Genomic DNA, 12828 nt, shown 5'->3' on the forward strand with positions numbered 1-12828 from the left:
TCTTTATAATGCTGGTGTTAGCTGTTAACTTTATGAAATGATCCACGGCGCTGGTGCTCTCCAGACGCAGAGAAACTCCGCCTTTGTTCATAACCACTCCTCTAGCCCCAGCTGGCCCACTTTGGCTCAAGGTTTTCGTCGGGTCAAAAAACCCGGGCCGTTGGCCCCGAGGAAGCACCGACAAGGCACGATCAAGCCCCGGAAGTGACAGTGGAAACGCGACTGGCCCTGGCACGCACTAGCACGCCCGCTTTTGGCCCGACAGTGGAAACGCAGCTTATGACTCTCAGATCCCTCCTTTATGCTGTTTTTATCTCCTGCCATGCAATTTGATCGTTTTCCTTCGCTAGTTTTATGTTAAACACCAGGACTGTTTTCACACTCAATTGTGTGCAGTTTGTGCAGTGAGTGACTGGAACTGACCTGTTCAGGGCTCATGTAGAGTTTAGTGCCCACTTGGCCAGTGTGACGGGCATAGACTGGCATTGGTGTGAGGGTACTCAGCTCCTCGTCATCTTCCTCCTGATCCATGGCAGTGACCAGTCCAAAGTCTCCCACCTTCACCACGTCATCCATTGTGAAGAAGATATTAGATGGCTGAGAGAAAAAGAGAAAGAAAGAAAAGAAAATGAATGAGCAGTTTGCTCTGGAAAACTCCCTCACTGCAAGTACGTTTCCTTTTCAGCACCTACCTTAAGATCTCTGTGCATAAGCCCTTTGCTATGCAGGAAATCCACAGCTTCTGCGATCTGCAAGAAGATGTCCAGACACTGAGTGTGTTCCCTGAGCTCAGGCAGACACCTCTGAGCCATCCAGTCCTTTAGGTTCTCCTTCCTGCACAGCTGCATCTGAATGTACAAGTAGACCTTAGGTGTGAGCGGGGGCCGCGTGGCAGGACAGGGGGTGCTGGGGGCCAGGCTCAGAGAGGTGGGCCTTGAAGGTAAGGAAGCGGGAGGTCCCGCTGATACACTACACTGAGGTTTGGGGTCAGACTGTGAAAGGCACGCAGGTGGCACTGGTGTACTTCCGTCACTGTCATTGTCCTGGTGTTCACAACCTGAGTCCTCGAAGACGATATCGAAGGAGGAAGAAGTGCAGTCGCCGTGAGTAACTGTGCGGGGAGGGCAGAGCTCAAAGGAGTGTGGGGAATCTGAGACCTCCAGGACAGCGTCTGGGTCAGCCTGACTGTCACGCTCTGACATCATACTGTGCGGCCCCAGGCCCTCCACACACACTTGATCCCCGACGCACACGCTCATGTCCCCACCAGTCGCACACATGCATGAGGAGTCCACTGGAGAAGGAGTGGCCACAGGAACCTTGACTGAGAACGCCTCCATGTGATCAGGAGAGCTCAGCAGCCAGTCAGCGGTACTGTAGAAATAAATAACAGTTAATGCCCTTGCTTCACTAAGATACACCAGATTTAATTTGATAATAAAAAAATAAACCATTTCGGTAACACTTTCTATGAAGCCCGTATTTATAATACATTATAAGGGTATTCTTAAGGCATTATAATGAATGGATAATGCAATATAAAAAAACCTTAGAATATGTTGTATCATCTCATAAATTACCATAAGAACAGTTTTAATGTATTATAATACATTTTTGTGGTTATAGCATTTAAGAGAATGATGATTTATAACACACAATGAACATGTTGCATCCACTTAAGTTACAATGAATTATATTTCCCAATAAGTCTCATATCTTGCCATTGTCTAAGATCTGCACAATAACTTCTGTGCATCTTAGTGTTTTTACTGTAGAATGACAAATACAAAGTCTTCATGAAAACATCTAAAAGTGGTCTGTCTACTTTAAGTAAAGTAACTTCATTTTACTTAAAGCAGACAAAGACCACTTATAAATAATAATAATAACAAATAATAATTTTTTTTTTTTTCTAAAACAGCCAACAAATCGGATATCAGATGAATGTGTTCACATTTGCTTTGAACTATTTTTATTGTGATATCAGTATGGTTATTTTGCCGGCACCCTTTAGACAACTGTTGATAATTAACTTTGCAACTACATGTCAACTAGCAGCCATTGGAGTATAAGTATGTCTGCTAAATATCTGCAAACACTTTATTTTGATGGTTCCCCAACAGACATTCAACTCTAAGACTTATTCTACCAACCATAACCTTAACCTAAGTCTATTAATGCTCTAAATGACAGTTAGTTGGCATGTAGTTGCGAAGTTGCTTATAGTCAATAGACTAAGGGGACCATCAAAATAAAATGTAATATAAAAAAAAAAAATCTTTTTTTTTTTTTCATTTGAAAGTATTACAACTGATCTTAAACTAGCTCACAGAAAAAAATTAATATTAACCTCACAGGAAACACTCAACCACTCCTAACCTCTCACAAGATGTAGTAAGATTATTGTTATGATTATTTATGAGATGATACAACATATTATAAGGTTTGTTATAATGCATTATGCATTCATTATCATGCCTTGAGAATACCCTTATAATGTATTATAAATACAGGCTTCATAGAAAGTCTTACCATAATTTTTTCTCCATCTTTCTATTTGGTGATGAATTAAAAAAATTTTTTAAAAAAATTTAAAAAGAACATTTAAAAATAAATAAAAACAAAAACCTTTTGTAACATTATAAACGTCTTTACTGTCACTTTTGATCAATTTAATGCGTCCTACCTGAATAAACGTTGTATTAATTATTATTATTTTTTTTTTATAAATTTTGAAGATTTTAAAATATTAAAATCTTACTTCAAACTTTTGAATCGTAGTGTATCATGGATTTCAACAAAAATATTAAGCAACATTGATAATAACATTATAAGAAATGTGCTAGGCAACAGATCTGACTTTATTTTAAATTCAATGTAAAATATTTAATAATTACACCATTTTGTATTTAGTATGATTAAAAAAATAATTTAATAGACATTGCAACATCTCTAAATATTCATAACAATAAAACATTGTATAACTAAGAACAACTATAAAAATGTTTATTCGCTAGAGAACTTTTTCACGACTTTTAAAGGCCTAGAAATCACCATGACTTAAAAATTCTCTGGCTATCCATGACCGCAACAACCCTGAATTCATCAAAAGTCACCAAGTTTACATTCCAGGCCATTTTTCGCACCTCGCATCTTTGAGCCAGCATTTGTCCATGTCCTCCTGCCAGCCCTGCGGCGGGCTCTCCTGCCAAGCGTTAAAGTAACGGATGATGCCTGGGTGTTCCAGCTTAGCTAGAGCTTTCACCTCTCGCATGACCTTCTCACGGGCCAATTCCCTATAATCACAAACACAGCATTAAAGACAACCATACACACACCTGTATCCCAAATGATGGCTTTTATGGAGCGCTAATGTTTTATGTTGATTGATACCTGTTGGGTAGACGGATCCTCTTGATGGCATAGTTGCAGTCGTCCACTTTGTTGCGTGCCTCAAACACAACACCAAATCCACCACGTCCCAAACACTGCACTGGCTCAAAGTCTGTCAAGTACCTGATATACACAAACACAAATCAGTTAGGAAAATATTCCTTTGGACTTTGCTCTGCTGATCTGAATCGCCACTGTATGCTGTGTGGCGGTGTTCAACAGCTCAACAGAGAAGCCTACTAAAACAGTTACATACTGTATAAATTAGTCATTTAACACACCACTTGAAAACAATCAAACAACAAATAAACTGCACAGCAAGAGCACTTGAGTCATAATAGCTGTGCATTTACCCATGAGAATTTACAAGTAAAATATGATCACGATGCCATCTGTGCATTCCACATTCAGCAACTGCAAGTCTCCAATGTACCATGTGCAAACAAGTGTAAACTATTTTAAGAAATGGGTTTGAATTTCCTCATTTAAAAGAGGAACTCCAACTGTAATTCTGACAGAGCCATTTGTAACTTTTTATTTAAAGGTAAAGTTGCTTCTAGAAGCACCAAATGGAAGTACAATGTGTTTGAGCACCCCGACTGAGTTAGACACTGGCTCAACCAGTGGTGAGAGTATCTACCTATTTGTCCAAATAATGGAAAATGTGTCGTGTTTGAAAACAGGCATTATTTCGGAAAACTTTTTCTTTGAACTACTACTAGTTTTGTGAGTTTGCTGTAGTGTTTATTAGCTGCTGCCCTCCTATCTTAAAAACCCTGGAAAACTAATACATTATGTTATATACTATATGTGTGCATGCCTGTGTGTATATGGCATATTGCTCTAATTCTCATTTTTAGTTTTAGGCAAAATTAATAAATATACTCCTCCTATTAATGAACAGAAACAGAAACAGTGAACAGACAATGCAGAGTTCTTCAAAAATGTTGTTCATCCTACACTAATAAACTTACAATGGACCCCAAAGCAATATTAACATAAATATGAAATTCAAAATGCACGCTCACTTACCTAGAGACATATTCACAGGGACGTGTCTCTGTGACAACAACTTCTTTGGGTTCTGAAACGTCCAGTTCAAACTTGCTGTCAGTTTGACACTGAGTCTCAGACTCCTTTCGTTGCTGCACAGATGAATTAAAAATGAATGAATTGAATTAAACATGACTTTTCACTGACATTATTTTGACACTATAAAAAAACATGATGTTTTGTGGGAATTATGAGTTTTTGTTTACCCGGACATATGTTGTGGGTGGGTGGAAGAACTTGCGGACAATGTAGGTGGTGGCAGCGATGCAGAAGATGATGGTACCCAGAATCTCTTTCCACCACGGCAGAAGCAGCACAGGGTCTTTCCTTCTCACCTGTGACCCCTCTCCATCTTTCTTCAGCAGAACACTCACTGCCGTCTCATCACGCCGGTTGCGGTAACGAGGACTGTATGGAAAGTAGTAGCCATTATCTGCATTGGGAAACCGAGAAGAAGGTGAGGAGTTCAAATTCTCTCTCAAACCACACGTTCACAGTCAAACCAAGTGTTGAAATGGCCTGTAGGACTGTTGTTCTTACCATACGGGTACTGCAGTATTGACAAAGCTCCATTACTGTACTCCTCATGAGAGAATTTATCATTATTCAGACATTTATCAAACTCCTCAGAGCCCACCAGGACTGGAGTACGGGAAGGGGAATCTAGGAGGAAATGGACAAGTGTTATTGACAACATCACACTGTCTTTAGTACATATATTTGTTTGTATGAGGTGTAATAAACTCACGGATGAGGGGTTTCCATTTGACCATAGGTGGTGGCATCATGTCACTGTTACTGCTCCAACCATTCAGAGCTTTGGGCTTTGATGGAAACTTCTCGGAGATTCTCACAAAGGACTGGAGATACAGCTGACCCTGAAACATTCCTTTAATGAGAGAGAAAGCACATTTTAGATTCCCATTACATGTCTCTATTTCTCAAATAGATGTTTAGACCTGCTGTTTACACCTGGAATTACATGCGTCTTAAATGCATCTCCTGTGACGGGATTTTGTGATTGCATACACCACCTACTTAATTTGTTTTGAAAGAAGTCTATTCTGCACATCTCATTATTTAATCCAAAAATACAGTAAATTACAATTGCAAAAAAACTGTTCTATTTAAAAATATTTTTAAATTGTATTTATTCCTGTAATAGCAAAGCTGAATTTTCAGCAGCCATTACTTCCGTCTTCAGTGTCACATGATCTTTCGGAAATAATATGCTATAATATGCTGATTTGCTGCTTAAGATACATTTATTACTGTTATCAATGTTAAAAAAACAGTTGTGCTGTTTAATATTTAATTTTCTAATCTTTCATGATCAGAAATTTCAACAGAAAAGCAGAACATTACTTCAAATAATGACATTTATCATGAATTTTAAAACAATAAAAATGTTTTTACTGTCACTGATAATCTATTTAATGCATCCTTGCTCAAGTAAAAAAAAAAAAGTTTTCAATTAAAAACCCTTACTGAACCCAAAATGAGTAAAATGAACAGAATACTAATTTTAGCTGAGCAACTGTATTAACTATGTTTAAAGTTGGCTTTTCAAATTTTGAGTAAACAGCTTTTTTTTTTTTTTAAGTCAAAGTTATAGCCCTTGTTTTATCGTAACGGTTGACTGACAGGTCAGGACGCGGTCCTTCCCTGTTGCCCAGGAAGCATCAGGATGCAATAGCATTTACCACCTCCAAATGTAGCTTGAATGAAGGGATCCCAAAAACATTTGAGACACAGTTTACACCTGTATTTAGACCTGACTATTAACTGGTTCAGCCAATACCAATTTTTATACCAGATGTAAACAGGTTCTCTTACACACTCATGTGTGTAAAACAAATATCAAGTGTGTGTTACCCAGGTAAACGCTGGACTCTGTGGCCCCGCGGGCCTCCTCCATGATGTCATCATCCTCCTGAGCTTCAGTCTCAGTGTGGGAGTTATAAGAGTTGTCATCGAACAGGCTAATGGGTGTCACCTTCCCCCCTCCTACCAACCATGCAGAGGCAATGGGTGTGCAAAACTTTACAAAAAGGAAATAAAAGAAGAAATCATGAGAAATGTGAATTTGTTCATCACAAGTTTCAGCCGAGACTCCAAACGGCAACAAAACAGGTTGAGTTGTGTTACCTGATGCTCCCAGATCAGCTGTCCTTCTGGTTTGGTGCTGAAGGCCATGACTTTCCAGTCCGGCACAGAAACCTTAATGACCAGGTCTAAGCCCTCTACCCGAGTGTGCGAGTTTGGATGCGTATTTGCATGATTTTTGGTTTGTGCGTCGGTTTCCTCTTGGATGACGCGTTGTGCTTCATGTCTGACCTCTCGCCACGTCTCCCCATTAGATGCCTCCCCCTCCAGAAAGTTGATGTTGGACTGAATTTCTGGGATGAATTTTAGCTCAAAGTTTCCCACGCTGAAGTTCCATCTAACAGGGAGAGAAAACAGAAAACAACTGGCATTTTACCTGGACGACTACTATTCTACAATTGTTTTTCAATATCAAGCTGCCAAACCATGCGATGCTGATACAAGCTAGCATATCGTGCATCCAATCTACCTCTGTATCATTTGTGAACTCAAAAGCATGGTCACATGAAGCGCTCAACAGAGCCTGTGGGTATTTCTTACTTCTCAAACCCATTGCGAGGCCTCACGGCTCTGACAGTTTTCTGTGTTCTCTGGAATAACAGTACGTCCTCTGGCTCTCCTTCCTCGTCTCCCCACCGACTGCAGCCCACTACTGAACAAATATACTTCAACTACAGAGAAAAGGAGAGGGAGGTTAAAGCGGACAACCAATACTATATGATAAAAGATTTTGCATACTGCCACAACAGCACATCAATCATTTATTGTTCTATTGAAAAAAAGGGTTTGAGTTACCTTGCCGCTGTATGCGCCAAGGCCATATGTGGTGAGGGACTTGCCCCCTACAATCACAGTGTCCTCTCCGATGCGGTACGAGGAGTCCAGCAGGGACTCAACACTGAATGGAACAGCCTCCATACTCTCCCTGTCCCTGTTCCACTGAAACAGAGCTCCATCCAGAGAGGGAATGAACATCTTGTTCCCAAAAATCTGAAGAACAGAAAGAGTTCATGAGAATCTTATTATTTTTGATCTGATTGTTGTGGTAAATGAGTCAAAGTGGCACATGATTTTTATCTTGGGAAATATTTCACGTTTTCGATCATCAGCAGCAGCAGGGTGGATACATTGAGCAGACCATGATGGATAGAGACAAGGGGACAGGCAAAACTGAGACTGACCAATCAGCTTTGAGTCTGTGCGTGGCATTATCACAGGGTGCCATTAACATTTGGCGCTTGGTCTAATGTTGTCCGATGAGTTACACAATCCTACACATCCTTAAGGATAAACAGGGACTAATGGGCACAAGTATCCTGAACACACACACGCACAGACACACTGATAAAAAAGAAAAGGCCATTATATAAGGATATTGTGCTGTATATATTGATATTATACTGTTCCTAATCCAAAAAGTGATCTCAGCTCAAACAGACACATTAGAAAATAGGAGGGGGTGGGGGCGAGATCACTGACTTCCTGTAGTGCTAAATCTAACCTTGACAACTGGTATGGACCAATAGGAAGTTGAAACACCATGAGAAAGCAAGCACCTGGAGAACGAAAACATCCACTGTGATTGGCTGAGAATTGAAGGGATTAGCTCATCTGTCCATCACATGTGGGTGGTTTCATGTCCATTACTGAGGGTAAGAGGTTTAAAGTGAGTCTGTGTGTGTGTGCGTGCTGCAATGATGACTCATCACTGTGCTACATTGTGTTAATCCATCATGTGATCTATTTGTCTGATCTCTATTTGTCTGAGCTCTACAGGAGCTTGACTTTGGGTGAGATTTCAATCATCCTCAGCCCTACTACATCCTAAAAATCAATGAACAATTAAAGCCAATCAATTAGAAGAGCACGGATTTAACCCCAGCCAATGTCCAGAACTTCATTAATGCCATTAGCTGTAAAAGAGTGCTTCTGAATAGCTACAGTGTCAGCTACACAAAATGACACATCTATTTAAAAACTAGAATGCAAGCAAAAAATGTAATGCTTTGTCTCAATTAATATAACTATATGATAATGTATTAAAATAATATAATTATTTAAAAAAAGTTATATAAAATAAAAACCTCAATTTCATGGCATTGGAGAAAAACAAACTTATTTTAAAAACTACATTTATTTCACATTTATTTTATTTTACAGTACATTTATTCTAAAGAAAGATAAACAGACTTTAAGCAAATCATTCTGCAAAAAAAAGTTAGAGGACGATAGCTAATTTAATGAACTACACCTGTGATTACTCTGCTAGGACTTGAGAGGAACTGACTACATACATTCACACCTGGTTAAAAGTTACTGTTATGGCTTTATTTTTAATATACTATACCATTTTACATTCATTTAAAAAAAAAAATCCAGTGTCCAAAAACTCCCAGTGTCCAAATAAAAAAAAATAAAAATAATAATACATGCATAAGGAGGCTCCAGTGACTTTTCAGAGAATGAATTTTTATTACACAACAAGGAGGTTTTATGGCTTACATGAAAGGAAGACCAGCTTTTAAACCTCTTAACTACAAGCTGTAAATGTAAAAGGTCAGCTGCTTTTTACGAAGTGTGTAATTTAACCTCTACAGTATCTCATGTCAGTGTGCTCTGGTATTTAAACAAATGTGAAGCTTCAGTAAAAAGACACATGGCACAAATTGTCATGCACTGGATGTCAGGGAGGACTGAAGCACCAAGCTGGTAGCCTGGTATTGAAAATGCTCTCTGACAGGGGATATTTAGCAGAGCTCTTTTTTGCACTTCAGTGGCAAATATGGTGTCAACTGCTCATGTATATCATTTAAAATGCCACAGAAGCTGTAGTTTTGATGGGCCTCAATAATTAAATCAAGTTTTGATGGGCAATTTGATGGGCAAATCAAGATTTTGTTATTTCTGTAATATCCTCTCTTTAATTGTCAACCATAACTTGCCACATCATATTTGAATGTACATGAATATGGTTGAAATTTGAGAGCTTTTGCAGTGACTGTAATCAGAAACCCAGATATACTGGAACACACTAAGCAACGCTGGCTTCAGTTTCCTTTAAATTGGATGATTCCTACTTTGCCATCGTGTTCATTAAAGAGTAGGGACCATACGGACAAAGAAAGCATGTTATCAGACTGAAGCCCATAGCAGCACAACATGAATCAAATACTCAGTTCAGTTGTGGGCAATGACTTCTGGAATCTTGTTTGACACATTCAATTTGAGAAATTTAGCCAAAGGCAGTCTGGCCCTTGTCTTAAGGGATCACATCAGGTTTGAGTATGAAGTGTGTCTATGTAGGCAGGATATCCCTCTGTACTCAATGACCTCCCGCAGATGATAGCGCTCCACTGAGTCTGACACAAAGCATTACATCAAGCTAGGCGCAATCCCCTCTCCCTTTCCTGTTCGGCGGTAATCTCTCTGTCTCCCACACACACAAAACATATCATTTCACACTTTTCCTGGCACAAAAATCACTTTAGTGCACCCTACATACAGTTTAAAATCAAATAAACACACTTAGGTCTACAGATGACATGCTATCAAGCAAAACAACAACCCAAAATATTTACAGTTTACCTAACGTAATAAAGTCGTTCAGTTGTTACATCAATTTGTAGGCCAACCTGGAATATACGGGTTTCAGAACGATTCAATTTAGAAGTAAAATAAGGCCTGTGGTTAAGTATGTTGTAGAGAAAACCGTGAAAGTCTGTTCTTCACATGTTGTTAAACACTCTCCTGACAATTTGCCAAATTGTTGGCAACTGCTAATGAATTTCTATTATCTCATTTGTGTGTTTTTGTATGATCTGCTTTCGCCCGACTGAGATTTAGGCTTTGAGGTGGACCCTTCATGCTTGCTTTTCATACAAATAAAACTGTACAAATTCACATGAAATCGCCAACTATTAAAATAGTTACGTTTTCTCATGAGATCGGTTTGACAGATCTTACTTTACTCATAAATCAAAAACCATTATTCTAGAGCCAATCAGAATGGCTGTTTGCTAGGCACCCAGAGGTAAAAGGGGAGGGGAGAGGAAGATTCTAGCCAATGGATTTCAGGTTACCGCGAAACCAGACAGGGGGTCAACACAATCACTCACACACATGCTCATTAAGCTATATACACACACACATACACAGAGTAAAAAAAGGAGAAAAAAAAGTCAAAACAGATCATGACATCATTAGACACCACTAATTCTTAGCATTAATCAAGCACTTCTGTAACAATGTACAAAAATCTAATTATAAGCCTGTTAGTGCAGCGCCAATGTTTTCTCCGTGTGTTTGTGTAAATGTGTGCATGCGCACAGACGCAAAAGTGCATCGCTGCCAAACGCTCTTCCTCCAGGCTAGTCTTCAGTCTCTAGAGAGTACAAGTCTGTGATCTATGTGTGTCTGTGTGTGTGTGCGCGTGTGTGTAACTTGTTTCAGATCCAATTTCCTTTGGGCAATGTCTCATGCTCTTCTGGGGTAAAGAGGTTCAAACAAACATCACCTTTTCCCACACATACTCACACACACAGGCACACATTTACTCAAACTCTTATGAACAACAGACAAACATGTGCAGTGAGCATGTTTGGGGAGAAACCCTTCTTATGTTGCATCAATGCAAAATACTACAAGAAAGTGTTTAATAATTCTAACCAAAAAAAAAAAAAAAAAAAAAAAAGCTGATGGCCTCCCAGCATGGCTATCACTTCCTTTATGAGCACTGAAGAAAACATGAACTCAGGAGCATCTTTTTTTTTTTTTTTACTGCGCGTGTGTGTAACTTGTTTCAGATCCAATTTCCTTTGGGCAATGTCTCATGCTCTTCTGGGGTAAAGAGGTTCAAACAAACATCACCTTTTCCCACACATACTCACACACACAGGCACACATTTACTCAAACTCTTATGAACAACAGACAAACATGTGCAGTGAGCATGTTTGGGGAGAAACCCTTCTTATGTTGCATCAATGCAAAATACTACAAGAAAGTGTTTAATAATTCTAACCAAAAAAAAAAAAAAACAGCTGATGGTTGTTAGCTTGTGTATTTTAAAGGTCGTGAGAAACTGCGTTCAGTACCTCTGGTTTGCTGAGGCTAGAGGACACTAGAGAGCCTGAGCCCACATCCAGGTCCCACTGCTTGCGTCCCTGGTTTAGAGGATCCAGAGCAGCGATTCTCCCATCCAGTGTGCTGATGATGACCAGAACCCTGTCAAACACATCAAATACGCAGGTTCACAAACAGTGACTAGGGTTTCCATCACTCTATACTGCACACTAGACATTTTCCTTCACCTTCAAGTTTGTTTGACTGAGACATTATAGGATGTATATGAATTATAGCCAAAACAAATGTTATGACCAATAACAATACATGGCCAATATTAAAATAAAATTTTGTCTAAATAAAAAAAAAATAAAACACTAAAAATAAAATAATTGCACATACTATGTGAGATCCTACAGCTGTGTACACTATGAAATAAAACTGATGTTCATTTTGAAATTAGCTAAAAATTACATTTAACTGGTATTAAATTAATAGTGTTTTCAGTGTTTTATTAGCGTCTATTAATGTGGGGTTACATTATATATTGAAGATACCTACATTCTGAAGTAGGAAGAGGTAGTCTTCCTCACTAAAAGAATAGTCATAAGAAACAAATCATTAAAAAAAAAAAAAATCAAGTTCTTACAATGTCACTGGCAATATTTTAGGTGCATGGTGGTCAATAGCAAATATAATGCCAAAATAAGCATAATACAATTTAATGGTGTAAAATTAAAAATATAAATAAAAATAACTTATTTTACACAATTTTGAAATCTAATCAAGAATGTTGTAAAATCATTGAAAGTAGTAACTGTTTATTATCTGTTAAGAAAGCAGTTTTGGCTGATAATTTTGGATTTATTACAAGTGCAAATTGACCCTTAAAGGGGTCATATGATGCGATTTCAATTTTTCTTTTCTCTTTGGAGTGTTACAAGCTCTTGGTGCATAAAGAAGATCTGTAAAGTTGCAAAGACTAAAGTCTCAAATCCAATGAGATATTCTTTATAAAAGTTAAGAGTTCAGTTCCAACTTTGCAAGGACAGTCTGGCGCTTCGGACTCACATCCTGTAAGTACGTTTTTTTATATTTAAATAATTTGCCAATGATGATTCAAACGCGAGTTTTGAGCAGTGTAGAGTAGGCTTGTTGTTTGTTGTTTCTCCGATCACAAATGCAGACATGGTTTTATGTTTACGCAGCGCGATACG

At 38.6% G+C, this 12828-nt stretch overlaps 1 protein-coding gene across 1 annotated transcript in view; it reads right to left on the reverse strand.

Annotated features, from left to right (window-relative positions):
- LOC107733739 (eukaryotic translation initiation factor 2-alpha kinase 3-like) overlaps positions 1 to 12828 on the reverse strand; it is a 37020-nt gene that overhangs the window by 3749 nt on the left and 20443 nt on the right. Inside the window, exons 2-14 of the mRNA XM_016545503.1 lie at positions 11644 to 11773; positions 7348 to 7542; positions 7093 to 7223; positions 6595 to 6889; positions 6322 to 6487; positions 5195 to 5335; positions 4987 to 5109; positions 4653 to 4879; positions 4426 to 4538; positions 3394 to 3516; positions 3147 to 3296; positions 693 to 1374; positions 424 to 597 (exon numbers count right to left, since the gene is read on the reverse strand). Of these exons, the coding sequence (XP_016400989.1) occupies positions 424 to 597; positions 693 to 1374; positions 3147 to 3296; positions 3394 to 3516; positions 4426 to 4538; positions 4653 to 4879; positions 4987 to 5109; positions 5195 to 5335; positions 6322 to 6487; positions 6595 to 6889; positions 7093 to 7223; positions 7348 to 7542; positions 11644 to 11773 (2650 nt within the window). The remainder of the gene's footprint in view (positions 1 to 423; positions 598 to 692; positions 1375 to 3146; positions 3297 to 3393; positions 3517 to 4425; positions 4539 to 4652; positions 4880 to 4986; positions 5110 to 5194; positions 5336 to 6321; positions 6488 to 6594; positions 6890 to 7092; positions 7224 to 7347; positions 7543 to 11643; positions 11774 to 12828) is intronic.

Source organism: Sinocyclocheilus rhinocerous, unplaced genomic scaffold (genome assembly GCF_001515625.1).
Source record: "Sinocyclocheilus rhinocerous isolate Xijiao unplaced genomic scaffold, SAMN03320098_v1.1 scaffold789, whole genome shotgun sequence".
Taxonomy (NCBI): Eukaryota; Metazoa; Chordata; class Actinopteri; order Cypriniformes; family Cyprinidae; genus Sinocyclocheilus; species Sinocyclocheilus rhinocerous.